This window comes from Callospermophilus lateralis, chromosome 6 (genome assembly GCF_048772815.1).
Source record: "Callospermophilus lateralis isolate mCalLat2 chromosome 6, mCalLat2.hap1, whole genome shotgun sequence".
Classification (NCBI taxonomy): Eukaryota; Metazoa; Chordata; class Mammalia; order Rodentia; family Sciuridae; genus Callospermophilus; species Callospermophilus lateralis.
Genome location: NC_135310.1, coordinates 159,829,457 through 159,848,819, shown reverse-complemented (window position 1 = coordinate 159,848,819; position 19,363 = coordinate 159,829,457). Strand labels below are relative to the sequence as shown.

Sequence of the window (19,363 nt, the reverse complement as noted above, 5' to 3'; positions counted from 1 at the left end):
TGACTCATAAAAGCAACTTTGAGCTTCAAACTGTCTTTGGTCGCTAGTTACTGGTAAGTCATAATATCTGCCGTTTCAGTGCAAAAGGAAATGTTTCCCCTCACTCTTCCATCAGAGCAGATGCTTCCATGCTGCTGAGGCTGGCACTCTGCTAACGTCCAAGCTGCTGTTTTAATTAATAATGGCATTTAACTGTTCTACAAACAACCAGAAGTGAGAGAAGGGGAGGAACGGAGAAATATCATAGCTATCTTTCGTCATTTTGTCAGCAACCTTTTCTTCCTGAAACGTATCATCTTCATCATCACTGTTATCATTATTTAGGCAAGTAAAGGGAGGGAAAAATTGTTTTGTAATTCTGACTTAGCTGGAATCAAAACCGCAGAGGGCTTCTCCAGACATACCCTGACTTCTTCCCGTGCTTGAGGACTGCTGATAGAATTCTCCTGGGGCCTGGGGAGGAGTCGCCCAATGCCTCCCACCGGGGCTTTCCTGGAAGTCGGTGTTCGTATTTTGCAGATGAGGAAGTGGTGTCTGGAGATGAGCTGATGCTTCCCAGCTAGACAGCCAGGGAGTCAGAACTAGATCCGACTACAGGTGGCCAGCCTCCCGGGGGGCTCTTCCCACTGGGCACGGTGTGGAGACGCGCGCTGGCGTAGGAGCAGAGCTGGCCAGTTGCAGTCACTCCTAGTCACAGCCCACAACAGGCTTCCAAATCTTGCTGGAGCTTCCCACCTGTGGAGGGATGGAGTCACAGAGAACACAAGAGCACAAGAACTGGAATTGAGACGGTATTAATTAAAGGGTGATAGGAATCGGGAGGAAAATGGCAGTGGGGGTACGGGAGCAGGCTCTGCTGGGAGGGACGGTGCAGCTGGCCAGCAATGAAGAGGACAGCAGTCAGCAGCCGTCCTAGAGCACGGGAGGAAACAGAGGCCAGAGACCTGGTGTCCAGGGAAGGTTCAGTCAGGCAGGCCCAGGAGGAGAAGACCGGGTGGGGGGGATGGAAGCAGGCTTTTTCCGTCAGATGGAAACTTGGACCACGTGAAGCTCATTTTGTCCTCAGCTCCTCCTGGAAGTACCCACGACCCTGAGTGTCCTCAGCCCAACAAAGCATCAGTAAGCTGACTGCCTGCTGCGGGGAAGACCTGCGTGCGCCCTGAGGAACCCAGACCCAGGTGAGTTGAAGCCGGGCCTCGTCCAGCGAGGCCTCTGAGGCTGCTTGTCTCCCCGTCTTGTCTGGGTGCGGCCCAGAGGTCTGTGATCTCTGCGTGAGATCACTGCTCGTGTGGAATGGCCCAGCTCTTTCTACCTGAAGATCTTCCCCCACCCTCACTTCGGGTGCTTGGAAGAGCTTTGCTGGACTGGACAGTCTGAGCGCTCCTGGTGGAGTCTCAGCCACGTGCCACCGGTGAGCCTTGGGGGCTGCCCTCCGTGGATCTGGACGGTTATCCCTGAAAGAAAACCTCCCCCCAGCCACCCCTACCTGCACTGCCTGCAGCAAAGAGGGAGAGGGGCCAGCTAGAGGTCAGTGCAGCCATCACGGAGTGAGACCCTCACGTGGGGCTCTTAGTGATGAGGGGATCGTAAGGGGCCGTTCTAGCTGTGGGTTTAGAGGTGCCCATGACGCTGCGTGAAGCCCGAGGTTCCTGGGCAGCCGGGACCAGGCCGGGATGTTGCCCTGGGAAGTGAAGTGTTGAGTCAGAGGAAAGCAGGGTCCCCCCACAGCCATCTCTCCTCCCCTCTTCCCCCTGGGGACCTCTCACGGGGACAAGTCTGAGCTCCAGAGTGAAGTGGCAGAGCTGCCGGAAGGCCAGAGCATGCACAGGGGCCCACGGGAAGAACCGGGCAGCAGAGAAGCCTCTGTGCTCCAGACTCACCAGGGACGCTGCTGGACGGCAGGGGTGGGGGACAGGTGCTTGAGCCACCTGGGAGTCCTTCTCCAGCTTCCTTTGTAGTCCTACTGCCTGCCCAGGCCTGCTCACCCAGCACGCGGGCAGAAACCCAGGATGCGCCTCCTGGTCTCCCCACCCAGTGAAAGGTGCTCCTTGGCAGCTTCCGCCTTCAGGCCCGCTCACTGGGGTCAGCGGGCTCCTTCGGGACGCTGCCCCGACCCAGGTAAACAGGTGCTTCTGTCCACAGCCCATCAGAGGAGCACTTCGAGGGGCCATGGCACAAAAGCGACGACCAGGACACCTTGTTTTCAATTGCAGATTTATTCACACAGAGATCTCTACAGAGCGGGTGCCACACACTAGGCCGACTCGGCAGAAAGCCCAGAGGAAGAGAGCAGGAGATGACCGGCCCTGTGGCCCCAGCCATCCAGACCTGGGAGGGACGAGCAGAGCAGACCAGCAGGCTGGCCCAGGCTCCAGGGCAAAGCAACACCAAGCAGCACTGCGCGGGGGCTTCTGGAGAGGAAGGAGGGCCTTCCCCACCCTCACCAAGAGCGCCACGCGTGGGGGAGAAGTCGGCCCTGAGTCCCCAGCAGCAAAGCACAGGGACAACTTCAACAGCAGGAGCACAGAGGGACACGCAGGCAAAGGTGGAGCTGGGTGGAGATCAGGGGCTGATTTTTAGCCCAAGACACAGAGCCAGCTCCGACTTCTGGATCTTTCCATCCTTGTTCACATCACAGTGACGCAAGAGAATCTCCCGGAACTTATCAAGGTCCACCCCGCTGATGCTGGGCTGCGGAGGACAAAAGGGGCAGGTCAACAGGCAAGGTCCAGGGGCAGCTCCACCCACAGTGCCCTCCCTGATCACCCAGCCGGCACCCTCCGTCTGGGAGCTTCAGAGCCGAGTGTCCCCTCACCCCAGCCGGCACTGCTAGAGAAAAGTCCTCTCCAGCGGCTTCATTCCTCAGCCTGTCCACCCAGGCAAAAAAAAAGAAAAGAAAAGAAAGAAAAAGACTTGTATTTCTAAATGGCTTTCTCATGGGAAGTCTGTCTCATGAGCAATCATGATAAAGAGACTTTGCTGGAAGCAGAGAACCGGCATCACAGAAAGCTCCTCCTGGCCTGGAGAGTGGAGCCATGTTCTGCTAACTCCCTGTGGGAGGCTTTGTGCCTCTAGTTGAAAGAAGGGCTGAGGAGGATGAGATCCAGTGCTTTACATTTCATGTTGAGCTAGGGACAGAGACTTACTCTGAAGGATGTTTCCAGGGCTAAAAAAGGAGTCGGGATGCGTGTCCACTAGGGAAAGTCTCCGCTCGAAGGTCGGAGAAGGTCAAGCAATGCTGGAACCCAGTGCTCTTCCCCAGGTGCATGTTTCTCTTGGCCCTCACAGCAAGGCTGGGAGGGAGACAATCACACCCCTTTTACAGATTGGGAGACAGAGGCTCAGGGAGAGCAAAGGTCCTGCCCGGCTGGAGGCTGGGTCTCATCCGTCACCCCACGGCCTCTGACCCCAGTGAAGAGCTCATTCCCTGTTGCACTGTTCTCCTGAAGGACCGCTGTGGGGATGGCCAGGAATCTAAATTAAAAGTCAGTGTCCAGAGAGAAGGGAGACCCAGCCCAGCAGAAGCCCAGCCAAGCCCTGGGTTTCCCAGTGGTTTTGTGCCTGCAGGACTTGATAGGGGTCCTGGGAAGAGCTCCCCACCTCATCCCTGCCCCCAAGGTTTCCTGGATGGGAGGGCCTCTAAAATCAACCTCAGGAGGAGAGATTGGGGGGTTGGACTCTGGGGACTAGGGATCAAGAACTCCTGCTCCTTAACCAGAGGGCGCATGCGGACACGCCCACTTGCACTTTCCAGCAGGGTAAGTGACTGACACCCAAACTGTCCCTGATAGCAGGTTTTAAGTAGGGAGGAGGGGAGAGAACAGCAGACACCAGGAGTCAGCTGGCAGAGCGGGAGACCAGACCCACAGCCTGGGGAGGGCTTCAGGGGACATCAGGAGGAGAGGGAGCCTGGGAGCAGATCATCTGGCCCACTCCGCTCCTCTGTCAAAGGTGCCCTGTGAGACCCAGATGGGACCCTTGTCAAGAGGGTCTTGATTGGGGCACACAAGGGATGCTTCCCTGGGTATCAGTAGGAGGCAGGGATACGAGTGTCCCCAGGAGATGGCTCTGAGTCCCCAAACAGCAACCTGCACTCAGGCCCCGTGTGGTGAGCTCCTTTGGGATGTTTGACTTTAGCTCCGTAAGTGACCTTGCGACAGCTTTTCCTCTGGTCTGTGGCACCCTGCCCAGTGTCCTTTGGGCGAATGCTCACCTTTAGAAGACTCATGGGAGTCATTTATGTGATAGCCTGAATTAATTTGCAATGTACTAGCCTCGTTCAAATTATTTTAAGTTTGATTTTTCTAATTGAAGGATATCAGGCTGGACACATGGCTCAGAGACAGAGTGCTGGCCCAGAGTGTGCGAGACCCTGAGTGCGAGCCCCAGCACTGCCAATAAAAAAGAGAATCATGGACTTGTTTCCTGCCAAGTTGCTATCTCCCTGAGGCAAGTGGAAGGTACCTCTGTGTGACTGGGTGGTGGGTGAGGACCCGGGGACCTGTCCTTGGGCCTTTTGAGTTCTGTTTTAAAGCGGGCATCCCACTGTGAGTCAGAGACTGGAATGTTACTGCTCAGAAGTCCACGGATCAGGGGAGACCCTTCACCTGAGGCTGTTGGGACCCTGGTCTTGGAAACAGTTTTAACAGCAAGTTGCCAACAGGAGCCCTCAGGGTTCCCAACACAGGGGCTCTACACACATTAACCCCATGTTCAGAACAGCCCATGAGGCTGTGTCCACCTTCATCCCTACTGTGCAGAGGAGGGAACGAGCTCAGGGTTGTCCCCAGTTGTCACACTGAACCAGGATTCACACTCAGGCAGAACCACAATCTTCCACGGCCCTCCTCATCCACCCCATGAGGAAGCAGGGGTGGATCTGGGATCACTGATTGAAGAAAGGCCAAATGACCCCTTGAATCCTGGGAAGTGGGGGACATCGGGACCGGCCTCTCCCCCACAGTAGGAGCACTCATAATCAGATCAACAGAATCACTGATGACTCTGTCCTTCAGTGGCCTTCGTACACTTATCAGACCACTTCCTTTCCTGTGCACTCCGATTCTCTAAAATAATGAGCACTCCTGCCAAACCCAGTGTCCACTGCTCCCCTAGTCCCCAGGTCCAACCCCTAGTGTCCACTGCTCCCCTAGTCCCCAGGTCCAACCCCCAGTGTCCACTGCTCCCCTAGTTCCCAGGTCCAACCCCCAGGGTCCACTGCTCCCCTAGTCCCCAAGGCCCAACACCCCCAGGTCCACAACTCCCCTAGTCCCCAGGTCCAACCCCCAGTGACCACTGCTCCCCTAGTCCCCAGGGTCCAATGCCTCAATTTCTACCACTGCTCCCCTAGTCCCCTGGTTCCACCTCCCCCAGTGTCCACTGCTCCCCTAGTCCCCTGGTTCCACCTCCCCCAGTGACCACTGCTCCCTTAGTCCCCTGGTTCCACCTCCTCCAGTGTCCACTGCTCCCCTAGTCCCCTGGTTCCACCTCCCCCAGTGACCACTGCTCCCTTAGTCCCCTGGTTCCACCTCCCCCAGTGTCCACTGCTCCCCTAGTCCCCTGGTTCCACCTCCCTCAGTGTCCACTGCTCCCCTAGTCCCCAGGGTCCAACCTCCAGTGGTGTATGGGTCACCTTTATAAACTAAACATGAAAGGCACTTTCGTGCTCAGGGTAGCTCTTAGGTGAGGTGCATGTTAGACTCAGGTCTCTAGGTCGGGTGACGTCCCCTCCTGTCCACAGCAGAGAAAAACAGATGATGTGGAAACACACTGAGTTCGGGGAGCCCCTCTGAGATTACAAACAGCCTCCTCATGAGGAGGGAGCTGAGGGGCTGCCGCTGGCCTGACGGGCGCCCAGGAAGCCCAGAGCGGAGATAGCAGCCCGGCCTGTCCAGCACAGGTTCACTCATCCTGCACACCCATCTCCAGCCTTTCCCCCATGTGCTGTCATGGGGCCAGCTGCAGCCACGCAGGTGCCCACACCCCACCCCGGCTTCTGTTCCTATAACTGTGACTGCTCTGTGAGCTACAAGTTTTCCCTTCTCTTTAATTCTCTCTGGGGGAAAAAAAAATATGTCTCTTCCGTATCTGAGTTGAGTCTTACTTCCACCTTTGCCTTTGGGCCTTTGGAAATCATTGCCAGACAGTGAGGGACTCAAGGGCAGCATCTTTGAAAATCATGAAGATTATCCAGGCTGAAAAGTGGTGATTTTTGAGAAGAAATATAGATATAGATATCTGGCCTTTCTCTTAGAAAAATCAGAAATAGCAAAGGTCAAAAGCTACAACTAAAGCTATACAAGCTAACAGCTTCCAGATCAATTTGTGAGACCTTTATAACGGCTAATTTACTGATCTCTCAGTAACGGCTTATTATTCTAGATAACAGTGAAATAGCACAACATTAACTGCTTTATGCAGGTTTTCCTCTATAATCTTCATGTCAACCCTATGGAGGTGGAATCTGTGGTGATTCCCATCTTCTGCCTGAGGAAACTGAGGTTTGGAGATGCTAAATGACTTGCCAAGGTCACCTTGCCCATCACGGCCTGGGACCCAGAACACTCAGCCTAGAACCTGAATCCCTGGCCTAGAGTCTCTCGACTACTTAACTCGTTTCTTCCTTTATTTCCAATAGTTTTCTACAATATGCAGAGAGTTTTACAGTCATTGAAGCTGGAATCTCTGGAGCTCTCGAGAGTGTTAACTGTTCTCAAGCTCATAAATGAGCTCCAGAGATTCCAGCTGCTTTGTTGAAATGAGCCGATTGTTTTGGGAAGTCTGACTGTCACCCAGGGACTGTGACAGGTGTTTACATTATTCCTCGTCATCATGAAAACTCGGGAATCAGATACTCTTGCGCCTATTGTATGGATGAAGAGTCAGTTTGGGAGAGGGCACCCTCCAAGCCAGGCTCACAGCCCACGCATCCCATCAAAAGCAAATGAAAGCCCCAGCTGGCCCTTCCTGGTGCAGGCATCTTTAACGTCCCACCAGTGAGGACTTGGTTCCGGTCACATCATCTCGTAAACAGATAATGAGAAGAATGGGGTTTTCCTCCAGCAGCCAAAGCAGAGGGGAATACCACACAGGGGCCCGGCGGTAGCTCTGGTGGTGCAAGAGCCCTCAGTGTCACCACCAGGGAAAAGAGGTCAAGGGGGAAAGAAGAGGAAGGGACCAGCCAGGCAGGACGGACACGAGTCAGGCCTCACAGAAGGAGCCCAGTCATCCCGACCAACAGAAGAGAGAACGGCCTGGGCCCGCTGAGTGCCAGGGTGTGGACCTCCTGGAGACTTGTGCAAAAATTGATCATCTGAACACTTTTCTGTTTCAAGGCTCCATAGTTTAAATAAGATGCAAAGAACTCGGGGGCTTCAAAGGTGATTGATAATTGTTATTCTAATTTGTAGCTATCTGAACCAACAAGGATACATTGTATACCAAATAAACCTCAAAAAAAGGGCCTTGGGTACAGACTGCTGAATCCATTCTCTGAACAGTCCCTTGGAAAAGGAGTTGGAAATCATCTGCTTATGCAGATTATGCAGCCAATCAACCCTCTGGGACTCAAAAAAAATGCTTGTTAATTGCTAGGTATGAAAGAAACCCCTTGGTGAAAAAAATCTACAATCCCAACTATGAGATTTGTTATATGAAATTAAATTTTGTTTCTATTTTAGTTATTCTAATAAGTCTGGGGAGTTAGAAGTGATCTTCTGCAATTGAAAAATAAAATAGTGAAATATACAGTAATACTGAGTTATTTGGGTAAAGCAAAAAGATGTTTCTATAAAAACTTCATGTGAGTTGAATTCAATCTTAAGAAAGTGAGGAGGTCTCTTGAGTTTCACAGACTCTTAAAGATTCTCAAATAGACTACATCTCTAGAGTTTTCTCTCTGGCATTAACCTTCTGTCTCACCCCCACAGTGAAAGACGGAATCAATCAAAACAGTAACCCTATCCCTGACGGGATCCGCCCCCACAGCCTTGGGACATCACCTGGACCAGCTCCATCATGTCTTTGACAAAACCATCCACCTCCGGGCCTTCCAGGGCTCCAGTTTTACTCTGAAAGATAAAAAAATCTAATCACCCAACAGCATTTTCTTAAGTTAAAAGGTTCAAGAATGAAGTGGGTGAGGAGACCAAGTGGGTGTTCCTCTGTAGCCATAAACTGATCTAGAAATGGCCTGATCCAACATATGTCCTTCCGTAGAACGTGATGTTCCCATGCACTGGAGGAATTCCCTACAGACAGCTCCCTGTCGCCACGTGAGAAGCAGCAGGTCTGGGTCCTTGAGGCTCTTGAAAACAGCATCCGTGTGAAATTCACTGGCTGCTTCTCTTCCAAACTCCAATCTTCAATTCAGACTGCTGCAACTGCACACCCTATTGACCCTTTGAAGGATAGGTTGACATTTTAAAATTTCATTTTATGACTGAGCAGGGGCTTGGTAATTATGGAAACACAGAGAGTGAATCAAGGGAGCCTATACTGAATGAACACATTATAATGGTCAGTTGATCTATAGATAAGACTATTTTTTCCTACCCTTTTTATAACTCATGTAAACATGGGTGTCTATTAAATACAAAACATTAAAATATCTGTTCTCTAACATCCCAGCGATAGCAAAGTGTCCATTCTCTTCACATTTCCTTAATCCTGAGCTTCTAATATACGATTTTGGAAATTCCATGCCTTGTGTTTTCCGAGCACTACAAACACGGCGACTGCACTGGGTAGGAAGTACATTGTCTTTACCCTCTGCCTTTACAGAGAACAGAACACGGCTCCCGGAGGCCGATGAGGTGAGGAAGCCCGTCCCCAGATCACCGTCTGCTAGGCCCTAAGGAGACTGGGGCCCTGCCAGCCTGGGCCTTGACCCTGATGCTCTTCCCCTCGGAACAGAGCACAGACGTCCAGCCGGGTTGGTGCCGGGGGATGCTGCCTGCGCCTTCCCGGTTTGCTGTTTGCCTTCTTCCTTCTCTGTCACCTGCTGGTCCTCGAGAAGGCCGTCTCCTAACTGCACCTGGCGCTTTAGACTGCTGCTCTCTCCCCAAAACATGGCCACACAGTTGGTCCTGGAGAGAGAAACCGCTCTTATGCCAACTAGGTGCAGCCTTGCCTCCGTGTCCTCGGGTTGGACATGGGGAGGTTTGTTGGTAGGTTTTTATGAACATATGATCATAAATGGGCTTTTAGTCACACAGAAAGGAGAAACTTTCTTAATTCCGATGAAAGCAAAAAAACAAAGACACTGTGGTTTCACCCCCCTCCAACTGTAAACATGCTCTGGCCCATTTATACGTAGCTCTTGGACATCCCCTAGAGGAGCAGCAGGTACCCGGCCTCAGAACACACGTGTGGGATGGCCACTGGCCACGTGAGTTCAGGAATGTGGGTAGGATGTGCCCACACGGAGGCCAGCGCAGGCAGGGAGACACTTACCACGTCATAGTGGGCGAAGATTTTCTCGAAGTCCCTCTTCCTCTCCTCCGTGGAGCAGGCCTGTGATGGAGGAAGCGTCCAGTCAGTCCAGCCTGGTCCTCCTGGCCCTGGGCACCTCTACAACCTCCAGTAGTGACCCTCAAGGTCGCTGATTCCACTCTGAGCCTCGTCGGTGTCTAAATAAGCTAAAAGAAGGACCAACGCCTGCCTCCCCTCCTCTCTCCCTCCCCACGGTGCAGAGGAACAGGGCACAACCTAGGGAAAGGCATACTCACGTCCATTTTAAATTGCAGAAGGAAGTTTTCCTGGAGAGCCAGGATTCTGAGGGGAAAAAATAAAATAAAATCCACATGAAGCTCCATCAGCTCTCACTCTTTCCACACCTCTGACATGAGGAACGACTCCGCGGCTTCCCGGGAAGCCAGCAGAACAGCGCGGTGCTGGGCCTTCAGGATCCCGCCTCGCGGGAACAGGTAAAGGGACGGACGGAGAGACCCATGGACGTCAGTACTGCCCTGGAGGGACTTCAAACTTTCCCTGTGGTAGGAAGTGGCAGAGTGTGGGCTCATTAAAATCCTCTCTCCATAAAAGCAAAGAGAAAACTGGAAAGAAACAATTACATTTTCAAAACTCTGGAAAAGAACCAAATTCTTGTAGCAATCCAGGAAATGCTTATTCTAGAAAACACACACACAGAGACTGATGTCGGTAAGATCCATGAGTGGTGTGCACACAGCCCTCAGGAAACACTGGGAGTCACGCGAAAATGAGAGACGCCCGTCAGAAACATGAATCCACATGGTGAAAGGACAAACTGGCCGCCGCAGAGGTAACTACATACACAAGTGGAAAAGCAGAAACGTAATTTTTGTGTGTAACTTTGTTTTTCTATCTCTTTTAAAAGACAGAATCTGAGTTTTGGGTTTTTTTTTTTTTTGCAGAAATTGACAATCTGATCCTAAAATTCATCAGAACATGCAGAAGACCCAGAATAAGCAAAACCAACTTGAAAATAAGAACAAAATTGGAGAATCCCACTTTAGATCCTTGCTCCAAATCTATAGTGATTGAGATGATGTGGAATTGGTGTTTCCATTGGGCAGTTTATCATAGAATTATAGAATTACCATATGAACCAAAATCCCACTCACAGGAATAAAATGAAGAGAATTAAGACGTGTATTCACACAAAAGCTTGTACAGAAACACTGGTGGTTAGTGACACTCCTAATATCTAAAAAGAGGAAACACCCCAAGTCATGGAGTAATGGATGGGAACATGGAGTATGTACATACTGGAATATTAGTAGACCCTAAAAAGAAATGTAGACTGGGTCATGCTACAAGTCAGAAGAGCCTTGGAAATGTTGTGCCAAATGCCAGAAGGAGATCTGAAAAACAGTGCCCCGTGTGAGTCCATCTGTCCTAAATGCCCAGGAGAGGCAAGCATTGCTGAAGGAGTGACGAGGCTTGGACTCTCCTTTGGGGCTGGGTTGTCGCTCAGTGGTACAGCGGTTGCCTCACATGCATGAAGCCCTGGGTTCGGTCCTTAGCACCACATAAAAAAATACATACATAAAAAATTAAAATATAGATTAATTAACTCTCCTTTCACCAGACTGCCGTGTGTTGAAGGAATCTTTTGGACCTTGGCACCTTCCTCCCAGGACTGACTGTGTCCCGTGGCTGCCTGACCTCTTCTGGACAGGGGCCGTGCTTACGTTGGCCAAGAGAATCAGTGGGAAGCGGGGGCAGAGTCAGGACTGCGGGCTGCGACCCTGCTGCCCCAGGCCTTTGGGAGAAACGCTCTGCCCCTCTGCATCCAGTGGCCAAATCAGGGTGAGGGCCTGGGCAGTGGCAGAGAGGACACTCAGGCGGCCCCACCGCCCTGAGAGGCACAGGCAGAAGTCCACCCAGGTGCTGGAGCCGTGTCAGGTCATTAGAGGGGAGATCCTTCCAGGTGTGTTCCTCCTCACAGACACTCCTCAAAACAGGGCACAAGCAGCTTCCAGGGAGAGACAGCTGCCCCAGGTGACGTGTGCCAAGAGACAGAAGTCTGCCCTGCTTGTGACAGCCTCACAATATCTCCTCGTCTCTGAAACCTGCCGTCAGTCCCTGGAAGTCCTCCCTCCCAGCTGGCCAGAAGCTGCCCACTGCTGTGGCCATCCAGCCCGACCCTGGAACGCTGGTGTCATGGCTCCTGCCCGTAGGGTCGTGGTTACTCTGTGTATCTTGGATCTACGACTGTGACTCTAGCCATCTGCTCAGGGACCTGCTGCATGTCGTTTGGGCTCAGCTGGCCTTGACAGAACACGCGGCTGTGCTTTAACCCGGGTTGTCCCCCACGTACAACTCCCGCAGGAGTGGACCCCCAACATCTGCGTTGGTGGTATTAGGAGGGTGGAAGCAATCCAACTCTGGTGTTTAGAGGTGAGGGTCTTTGGGAAGTGACTGGATGAGCTCAATTGAATGGCGCTCCCCTGATGGAACCCTGGTGGCACTATAAGAAGGAAAGAGTCCGCACAGACGTGGAGATCCACACACACGTCCACCACAACGTCAAACGGTCAGGGGGACCCTGCCAGAGCCGATAATGTGCTGTTTGGACCCCCAGCCTCCAAAACAGTGAGCTAAATAATCACTTTTCTTTACGAGGCAGCCTACCTCAAGTATTTCAACATGGCAATGAAAAGCAGCCTGATACGCAAAGTGGCACCAATCACACGTCACGGTCCCAGGCTCACAGTCAGCACCTTTGTAATCCGGTCACTTCTGCTCTTATCCTGTCCTCCTCCATGTCTACCCTTCAGGCCCTGGATGTCCCACGGAGGACACTCCAGCACTTGGGACCAGAGCACATAACTGGTCTGGCTCAGTTGTCAGCCGTGTCCTGGGCCCACTGTTCACATTCCAAAAGCCAGGGAATGGATTCAGGATGATTTTTTTTTTGGGGGGGGGTCACAGCCCCAATGTGGGGCCGTAAATGTCTGATCTTTGAGGACAGGATCTGCTCATGACCCGTCCATCCACAAAATTTCATGAAAATGTTACTCGTTGTACATTTTTAGGGAAAGGGCTTTCATTATCTTCACAGAGGGATCTGTCTCCCCCAAAGATTCAGAAACAGGAGTTTGTTTGTTAAGAAGCACATCATCTTCTGCCCTCCAGGTGACCGTTGACCCCCCATTTTGAAAGCATGTCCATGTTGTCCTCAGACCCCTAGGAAGGTGTCTCTGAATCCGTGACCTCACTTCCACACTACTCACCTTGCCAAGTCATTAAGATCCAACCGACCATCTTTATTTTTGTCAAAGATCTTCATCTGAAATGCAGAAGGAAAAACAGTTGCAAGAAATACTTGTAACAGTTCATTCTGAAAGTCATCAAGTGCTTTTCTATTTCGCCCTTCTATTACATATTTGCCTGTTTGGCGGGGGAATCCCTCTGCCTGGGGGGAAATTCATCTTTGCTACAGACCGAGTTGCATCTCAGGTCTGTGTGGGATGGCTCAGAGCACTAGCCCCTGAGTGGGTAAACCTGTGTGGCATAACACATGCAGGTTCTCCGACTTCAGTGGCACGGGGTGGGGGGGGGGGCGGGAAGGCTGGCAGGGGCTCCCCATCTGCGCTCTGGGACTTGCAGGGGCTCCACGTCTGCAGTCTGGGACTTGCAGGGGCTACTCTCTGGCAACATTCCCAGTTACCAAGGCAGAGAGACACAGAGAATGGCAAATCACTTGCTCATTAAAATTTCATTATCTGGAGCAGGTCTGCGGCCACACCCGACCTCATAGGGGCTGAGTGGTGTCGTCCTATCTGTGCTCAGGGGGAAAACTGCGGTTATTTGGTGGACGGCAGCAAGAACCACCCGTTTCCAGCAGACAAAGTGGTATTGTGCCTGATGGTTAAAGCTTGAGACCTGGCTTCTTGGTTTGAGTCAGGGTTTTCTGAAATCATTTCACAGCAGCCACACAGCACACTGCTATGTTTGGATACAAGGTGTCCCCAAAAGCTCATGTGAGACAACGCAAGAATATTCAGAGGTAAAATGATCAGGGAGGCATGACCTAATCAGCGGGTTGATCCACTGATCATTAATCGGGCAGTGATGGTAGGCAGGGAGGTGTGGCTGGAGGAAGCAGGTACTGGGATGTCCCTTGGGGGTCTGTACTTGTCCCTGGTGAACAGAGCTCTCTGCTTCCTGGCTGCCGTGTCCCGACCAGCTTTCCTCCTGCTGCCCTCCGCCATGACGCTCTGCCTCACCTGGGCCCAGAGCCGTGGGGTCAGCCAGCCCAGAACCTCTGAAACCAGGAGTCAAAACGAACTTTCCTCCTCTGCCTCGTCCTCATCATGCGTTTTGGCCACGGTGATGGAAGAGCTGACTAACAGACCCATCAGCACCTCAGCCCAGGGGGCTCCTGTCGAGAGCGCCTGTGGTGTGAGGAAATCCCACCTTCCTAGGAGACGAAGGCGCCAGCGCTGAGCCTCTCTCTGCACAGGGAGACTCCACGGAGCCCGTCTGCAGTATTAGAGCAGACACGCTGTAGACCCGAGGGCACTAGGGTTGGTACTTTCTGCCCTGACCACAGGTGGGCAGGCTGGTCAGTCGGGCAGGACAGAGGAGACACGGGTGGCAGGAGCGAGTTGAAATGTGAGTGAATTTTCTCACAACATTTTAAAGCCACAGAAGATCTCTAAACCCAACAGTACGAGGAGGCCGCTCAGGGGAAAAGAGACAGCAAGGTCATCCGGAAGCACATCCAACAGATTTTTCTTTAAAAAAGCCTTCCTCCTGCTCCAAGTCCAGTGGATTTTTAGTATTTGGTTTGAAAGCCCAGGCTCCCAAAACTTGGGCACCAAAATGTACATTACAGAATCTACTAAAGGCCCAGGGATATCCTTATACGTCTGTACACAGAACACGTCCAGGGGTGTCTCCTGAACACCATGCCCAGTGAAGTCCAGCAGTGACACCCTTTGCCAGAGTGGTCACTGTCACTGTCACTACGAGAGGCTCCATCTGAACAGAGAGCTGGATCAGCAGGAGCTTTCAGCCAGTGCTCACTGGTAAGGACGGGGCCCACTCCTCGGGGAGCTGACCTAGATGGGGAAAGCCCCCTCACTCAAAATCGGACCGAGGAAGAGCGGACACCAAGTTCATGTCCATGAGGCTCAACATCAGAGAGCGGGCCGCGTGATCCTCTTAAGGACCGAGTTCTTTTGAAAGCCTCTTTCTGAATTTCCACCCTGTGTGCACGTGGGGGTGAACGGTACACGTATCCGGGATCTGTCCTTCCGGTTTCCAAGGCCCTGACGGTGTGAGTTGAAGCATGTGATACAGGGAGCCTGGGGCCAGCCCACCACAGGGGGACAACCAGACCCAGGGGGACGTCAGGACTCTGCGCTATTTGGGTGAATTTTGAATTTGGCCCCTTTGTTTGGAGCATAATAAGAGCTCTTAAGTTTTAGAGCTGTAATAATAGTGACCATTTGAGTTCTGACATATTATATGTCATTTCATTTCATAGTCACAACATCCTTCTTAGGTAAGAAATATCTGCCTGGCACAAATAGGACAACCAAAGCTGAGAAAGATTAAATTTGTCTGAGAAATTGGCAAGATGCAAGTCTAAGCTCATCCATGGTTGGGAAGTGTTCCCCTGAGGGCCATGCGCTAAAGTCCTGGTCTCCAGCCTGTGACACTGTTGGCAGGGGTGGGGGGACTTTCAAGAGGTAGAGCCCAGTGGAAGGTCTTAGGTCATGGGCGACTGCCCCAAGGGGTCTCAGGACACCAGTCTCTTCCTTTCTCTCTTGGCTTCCTGGTTGCCACGAGGTGGGTGGCCTGCTGTACCGCGTGTCCCCGCCATGATGTACTGCCACCACAGGCCCAAACACAAGGCCAAGCCACCATGGGCCGAAGTCTCTGAAACCACAAGCCAGAGCAGGCCTTTCCTCTTTATAAGGTGACCGCCCCAGTGGTTTTGTCACAGTGACGGAAAGGTAACACAATGTGTCTGTCACCAGAGCTCTTGCAGTTAAACCAGGCTCTGGGCTTCATGGAGTCTGAATGTCTCATTATGAGTTTGTTTTGTTCCATGTTTGGTTATGAAACAAAACATCTGACGTCATAGATTAATACAGAGATGTGGCATTTGCTTTTCTAAATGCCTCTCTGTCCTTGGGAAAAGGCCATGGGTATCGCCTCCTGCTCAGTGGCCTGAGTTTTCCTAGGGAGACTGAAACTTCAGTCCTTAACAGAATTTTTTTTCCTAACCTTAAAAAGAGATCATCATCTTTATCTGGTAATTATCATATTATTGTGTCAAAGAGCACTTAGAGCCCCTTCTTCTATTATTAGTCTACAGTTATTTACTGAATTGCAGTGGAACCCTCTCCTTCCCAAAAAATCTTAACTAAGCTTCTCCAGAAATCTTCATCATAATTGATTTTAAGACTACAAGCAAAAGAGTCTCGACAAGAGTTCAGCGTGGGTAAACCCCCTATTTTCCTGATGTTCTGTTTCACTTGGCCAGTGGTTTGGGGGAAATCGGCAGTTCAGGTGCTGGACACCTCTTTGCTTGTTTTTCACAAACATGTATCCAGCCTAGGAGTTTGTAGAAGTGTGTTTGCAAATGCAAAATGTGATAGATGTCTACATTTTTAAGATAAGTTACAACTGGGCTCCATGGTGACAGCTGGCAGGGGAGGAAAGAGAGGGGAGAAGAAGCTCTCCCCTTCTCAGGTGTTATCCTTGAAGGGTTAACTTGCCCAGAACAGTGAAAGAAAAAGCTGCTTTTAGTGACCTTCTACAGACTGTGAACTTCTGAGCCCCTCCCCTTACATGCTGGGTATAAAACTCTGAAACTCCCTGAACTTGGGGTTCAGGGGATTGATTGATTACAGCAAAAGCTGTGCCCTCTGAACCTGACTGCAGCCAAATAAAAGGGTTTCCGGCTGTCTTGGGTGCCTGGCCTCGTTTGTCCCTACAACAGAATAACAGTTTAACGATTCGCCAGGTACTGCAAGAGATCCCCAGAAATTGCCACGGTGGCACACACTCTTGGGAGTGGAGAGCAGAGACAAAATGCAGGTCTGAAATGCAGGGTGACAAACAACACTGGCGTTATCCCTGTGACCTCCGAGAGCAGGGGATGGAGCGAGCACCTGGCCCTGGGGAGGACGGAGGCGGGAGAGGGGGCTTCCGGCAGGCTGGGAGGAGGGGGAGGAAGGGAGGAAGGTGCAGGTGGACACAGTGCAGAGCTCAGCTGGAGGTGCAGGAAGAGGGCTGCCTGCAGAGTCCGACTGGGAGGAGGGTGCCGGTAAGTGGGGGGAGGACGGCCAGCACAGAGGGCTCTGAGGGCCGAGAAGAGGAGTTTGCAGTCTGACAGGTTCCTAAGCACGTCGGTGGCATCTGCCATTCACTCATTTCTTCATCCAACAAATACGCATTCACCGGTGCTTTTGTTCATTGGACCCACACTTTGAGCATCTACCGTGAGCCGGGCACTGTTCAGCTCAGGGAGCAAAGACTCCCGCTCTCATGGAGAGGGTCTTCTGGAGAGGGGAAAAGGTCAGCACCAGGCAAATCAGTGATGCGACTCCATATGAAAGTCCACATAACTGTTCTACCATGTAAATCGAGCAGTCTGTGGAGCAGCAGCTGGGGGCGGGGGGCTCAGCTTGGAGCCGGTGGTCATAGAAAGCTCCAGTGAGAAGAGACCTTTGAGGGAAGAGCAAGCCGTGTGCATACCTGGAGCTAGGAATATCCTGGTGGAGATACGGGGAGTGCAAAGGACCAGTGGCAGTTGGTGGCACCCTTGGTGGAGACTTCAGGAGACAGAGCCAGGTGGGAAGGGTCGGTCACTGGGGCATGCTTTTGCAGATGTACCTTGTCCTCAGACCCTGGCCTGCTCTCTCTCTCTCTCTCTCTCTCTCTCTCTCTCTCTCTCTCTCTCTCTCTCTCTCTCTCTCTCTCTCTCTCTCTCTCTCTCTCTCTCTCTCTCTCTCTTCCTCCTTGGCTGCCATGAGGTGAGCAGCCTCTTCTGCCACATGCTCCCCACCCTGGTTCCGCCCAAAGCAAAGGAACCAGATGACCTTGGACTGAAACCTCTGAAACTGTGAGCCAAAATAGATCTTTCCTCTTTTAAGTTGATTTTTCTCAGGTATTTTGTCATAACAACCAAAAATCAAGTCCCTAGCCTCAGGTATTTTGTTATAGTTACAGAAAATGGATGATTAGAAAAGGAACTCACACAGTAGCCAATAAGATCGGCTGATTAGATGTGGAGTAAGAGAAAAAGAGGCATCAAGGATGATTTTGAGAGTTGTGCCTTGACCAACTTGAAAGATCATATTCTCCCTAACTAAGATGAAGAAAAACAGCCCGTGGTTTGTGAGGAAGGTCGTTTTTTCAATTTCGAAGATGATACATTTCCAGCTGTGCCCAAGAAATTCAGAGGAGTGGTCTGAGTCAGAGAGAGAGATTGAGGTCATTAACTTTAGCTAATCGAGATCACCAGTAGAGAGAAGGCCGACCCAGAAAAAGAAACCACCTCAGGACTGAGCCCAGGCCTATCCCAGGTGGCATGGATCGGAGAGGAGACACCTAGAACTACGGAAGGAAGAAAGAGACAGCGGCTCACCCAGGCCTGACCGACAAGAGCCACAGCTGCCGGGGATGGGCCCAGGTCCACTGCATGCAGTTCTCTTTGTCTGCCGAAGTGCTGGGCGTCAACTTGTTGCCTTACGCTATTTCATGCTCTCATCTGGGACGTGCGAACCTCTCCCACAGGTACTTGCTTATGTTTAATAAAAGTAGACATTATTTAATAGCATCCTGTCCAGACGGCTAATCTCTCCCCTGCCTGGTGTGGGCAGCACCTCTCGGTGCAGTGTCAGGGATTTTGCTAATAGGCCCACCCTGGGCTGGGCAGCTTGCCTCGCCCAGGCCCTTTCCCCATGATGAGCCACCACACGTGGACGGCGAGCAATGGACTCGGCTGTGTCCGGACTGAGACCTCTTCTAAGTTGTTCTTGTGGGATATTCTGGTTACAGCAAAGCCTGCTGGCTCACACAGGACAACACCCAGACACATACGTCACTGTCACACTCAACTCCCCCAATCATGCGTACATCTCATTGATTCCACTTGGTGACAGATCCGGTTCTCAGCTCTTGCCCACCACGGCCTGGCGGTCCTCTTGCCAGGGTCTCACCCGGATGGCAGCAGCCTCCCGGGGGCTCTTCTTGACTCCACCCTCGCCCGTGTCAGACTCGTCAACACGGCAGCCTCTGCTGAATCCTCTAGCGGCTCCCTTTTGATTCAGTCTAAACCCAGACCTCCGTGATGGCCTAGAAATCCAGGCCCGTCTGGTCCCTGTTCAGACCCCCTTCTCCCTCTGCGGCAGCCACATGGGTTCTCCCTGTTGGCAATACCCAGGCACACTCTTGCCCAGGGGCTGCGCTCACTGCACCCCAGTCCTTCCAGGCATCTTACCTTCCCAGGGGGCCACCCTGATGCCCACAGGAAGCTGCACCTTCTCCCCACCCACTGCCGCCCAGGGCACCTGCAGCCCTGGCCTGGCTCCACTTTTCCATCACCCTCCACCCGCTCCTGCAATGGATGCATTATTGATTGCATTTACTGAGTCCTGCAGCCTCCCCTCTGCCTCTGGTGTCACCTCTGAATCACCAGGGACTAGAATAGTGCCTGGGGCTTAATGAGAATTCAACAAATATTCACAGAATGAACTGGATGAGTGACTATGATATGAAGATGGCAAGCACCCATGGTGCTGGGGGCACAGAAGAGCAGCCCTGGATTCGCCAGGGGAGAAGGTCCTGCGAGGCTCTCAGGCAAAATGGCATCCAACTGCGTCTCGAAGGACTAACAAGAGCCAGATGAAGAAAA

The 19,363-nt window shown here is 52.0% G+C and overlaps 1 protein-coding gene across 1 annotated transcript in view; it reads right to left on the bottom strand.

Annotated features, from left to right (window-relative positions):
• Positions 1 to 2,562: 2,562 nt before the first annotated feature.
• The window catches only part of Scgn (secretagogin, EF-hand calcium binding protein), a 34,189-nt gene continuing 17,388 nt past the window's right edge, over positions 2,563 to 19,363 (bottom strand). Inside the window, exons 7-11 of the mRNA XM_076857936.1 lie at positions 12,720 to 12,775; positions 9,729 to 9,774; positions 9,454 to 9,513; positions 8,001 to 8,069; positions 2,563 to 2,691 (exon numbers count right to left, since the gene is read on the bottom strand). Coding sequence (XP_076714051.1) covers positions 2,563 to 2,691; positions 8,001 to 8,069; positions 9,454 to 9,513; positions 9,729 to 9,774; positions 12,720 to 12,775 — 360 coding nt within the window. The remainder of the gene's footprint in view (positions 2,692 to 8,000; positions 8,070 to 9,453; positions 9,514 to 9,728; positions 9,775 to 12,719; positions 12,776 to 19,363) is intronic.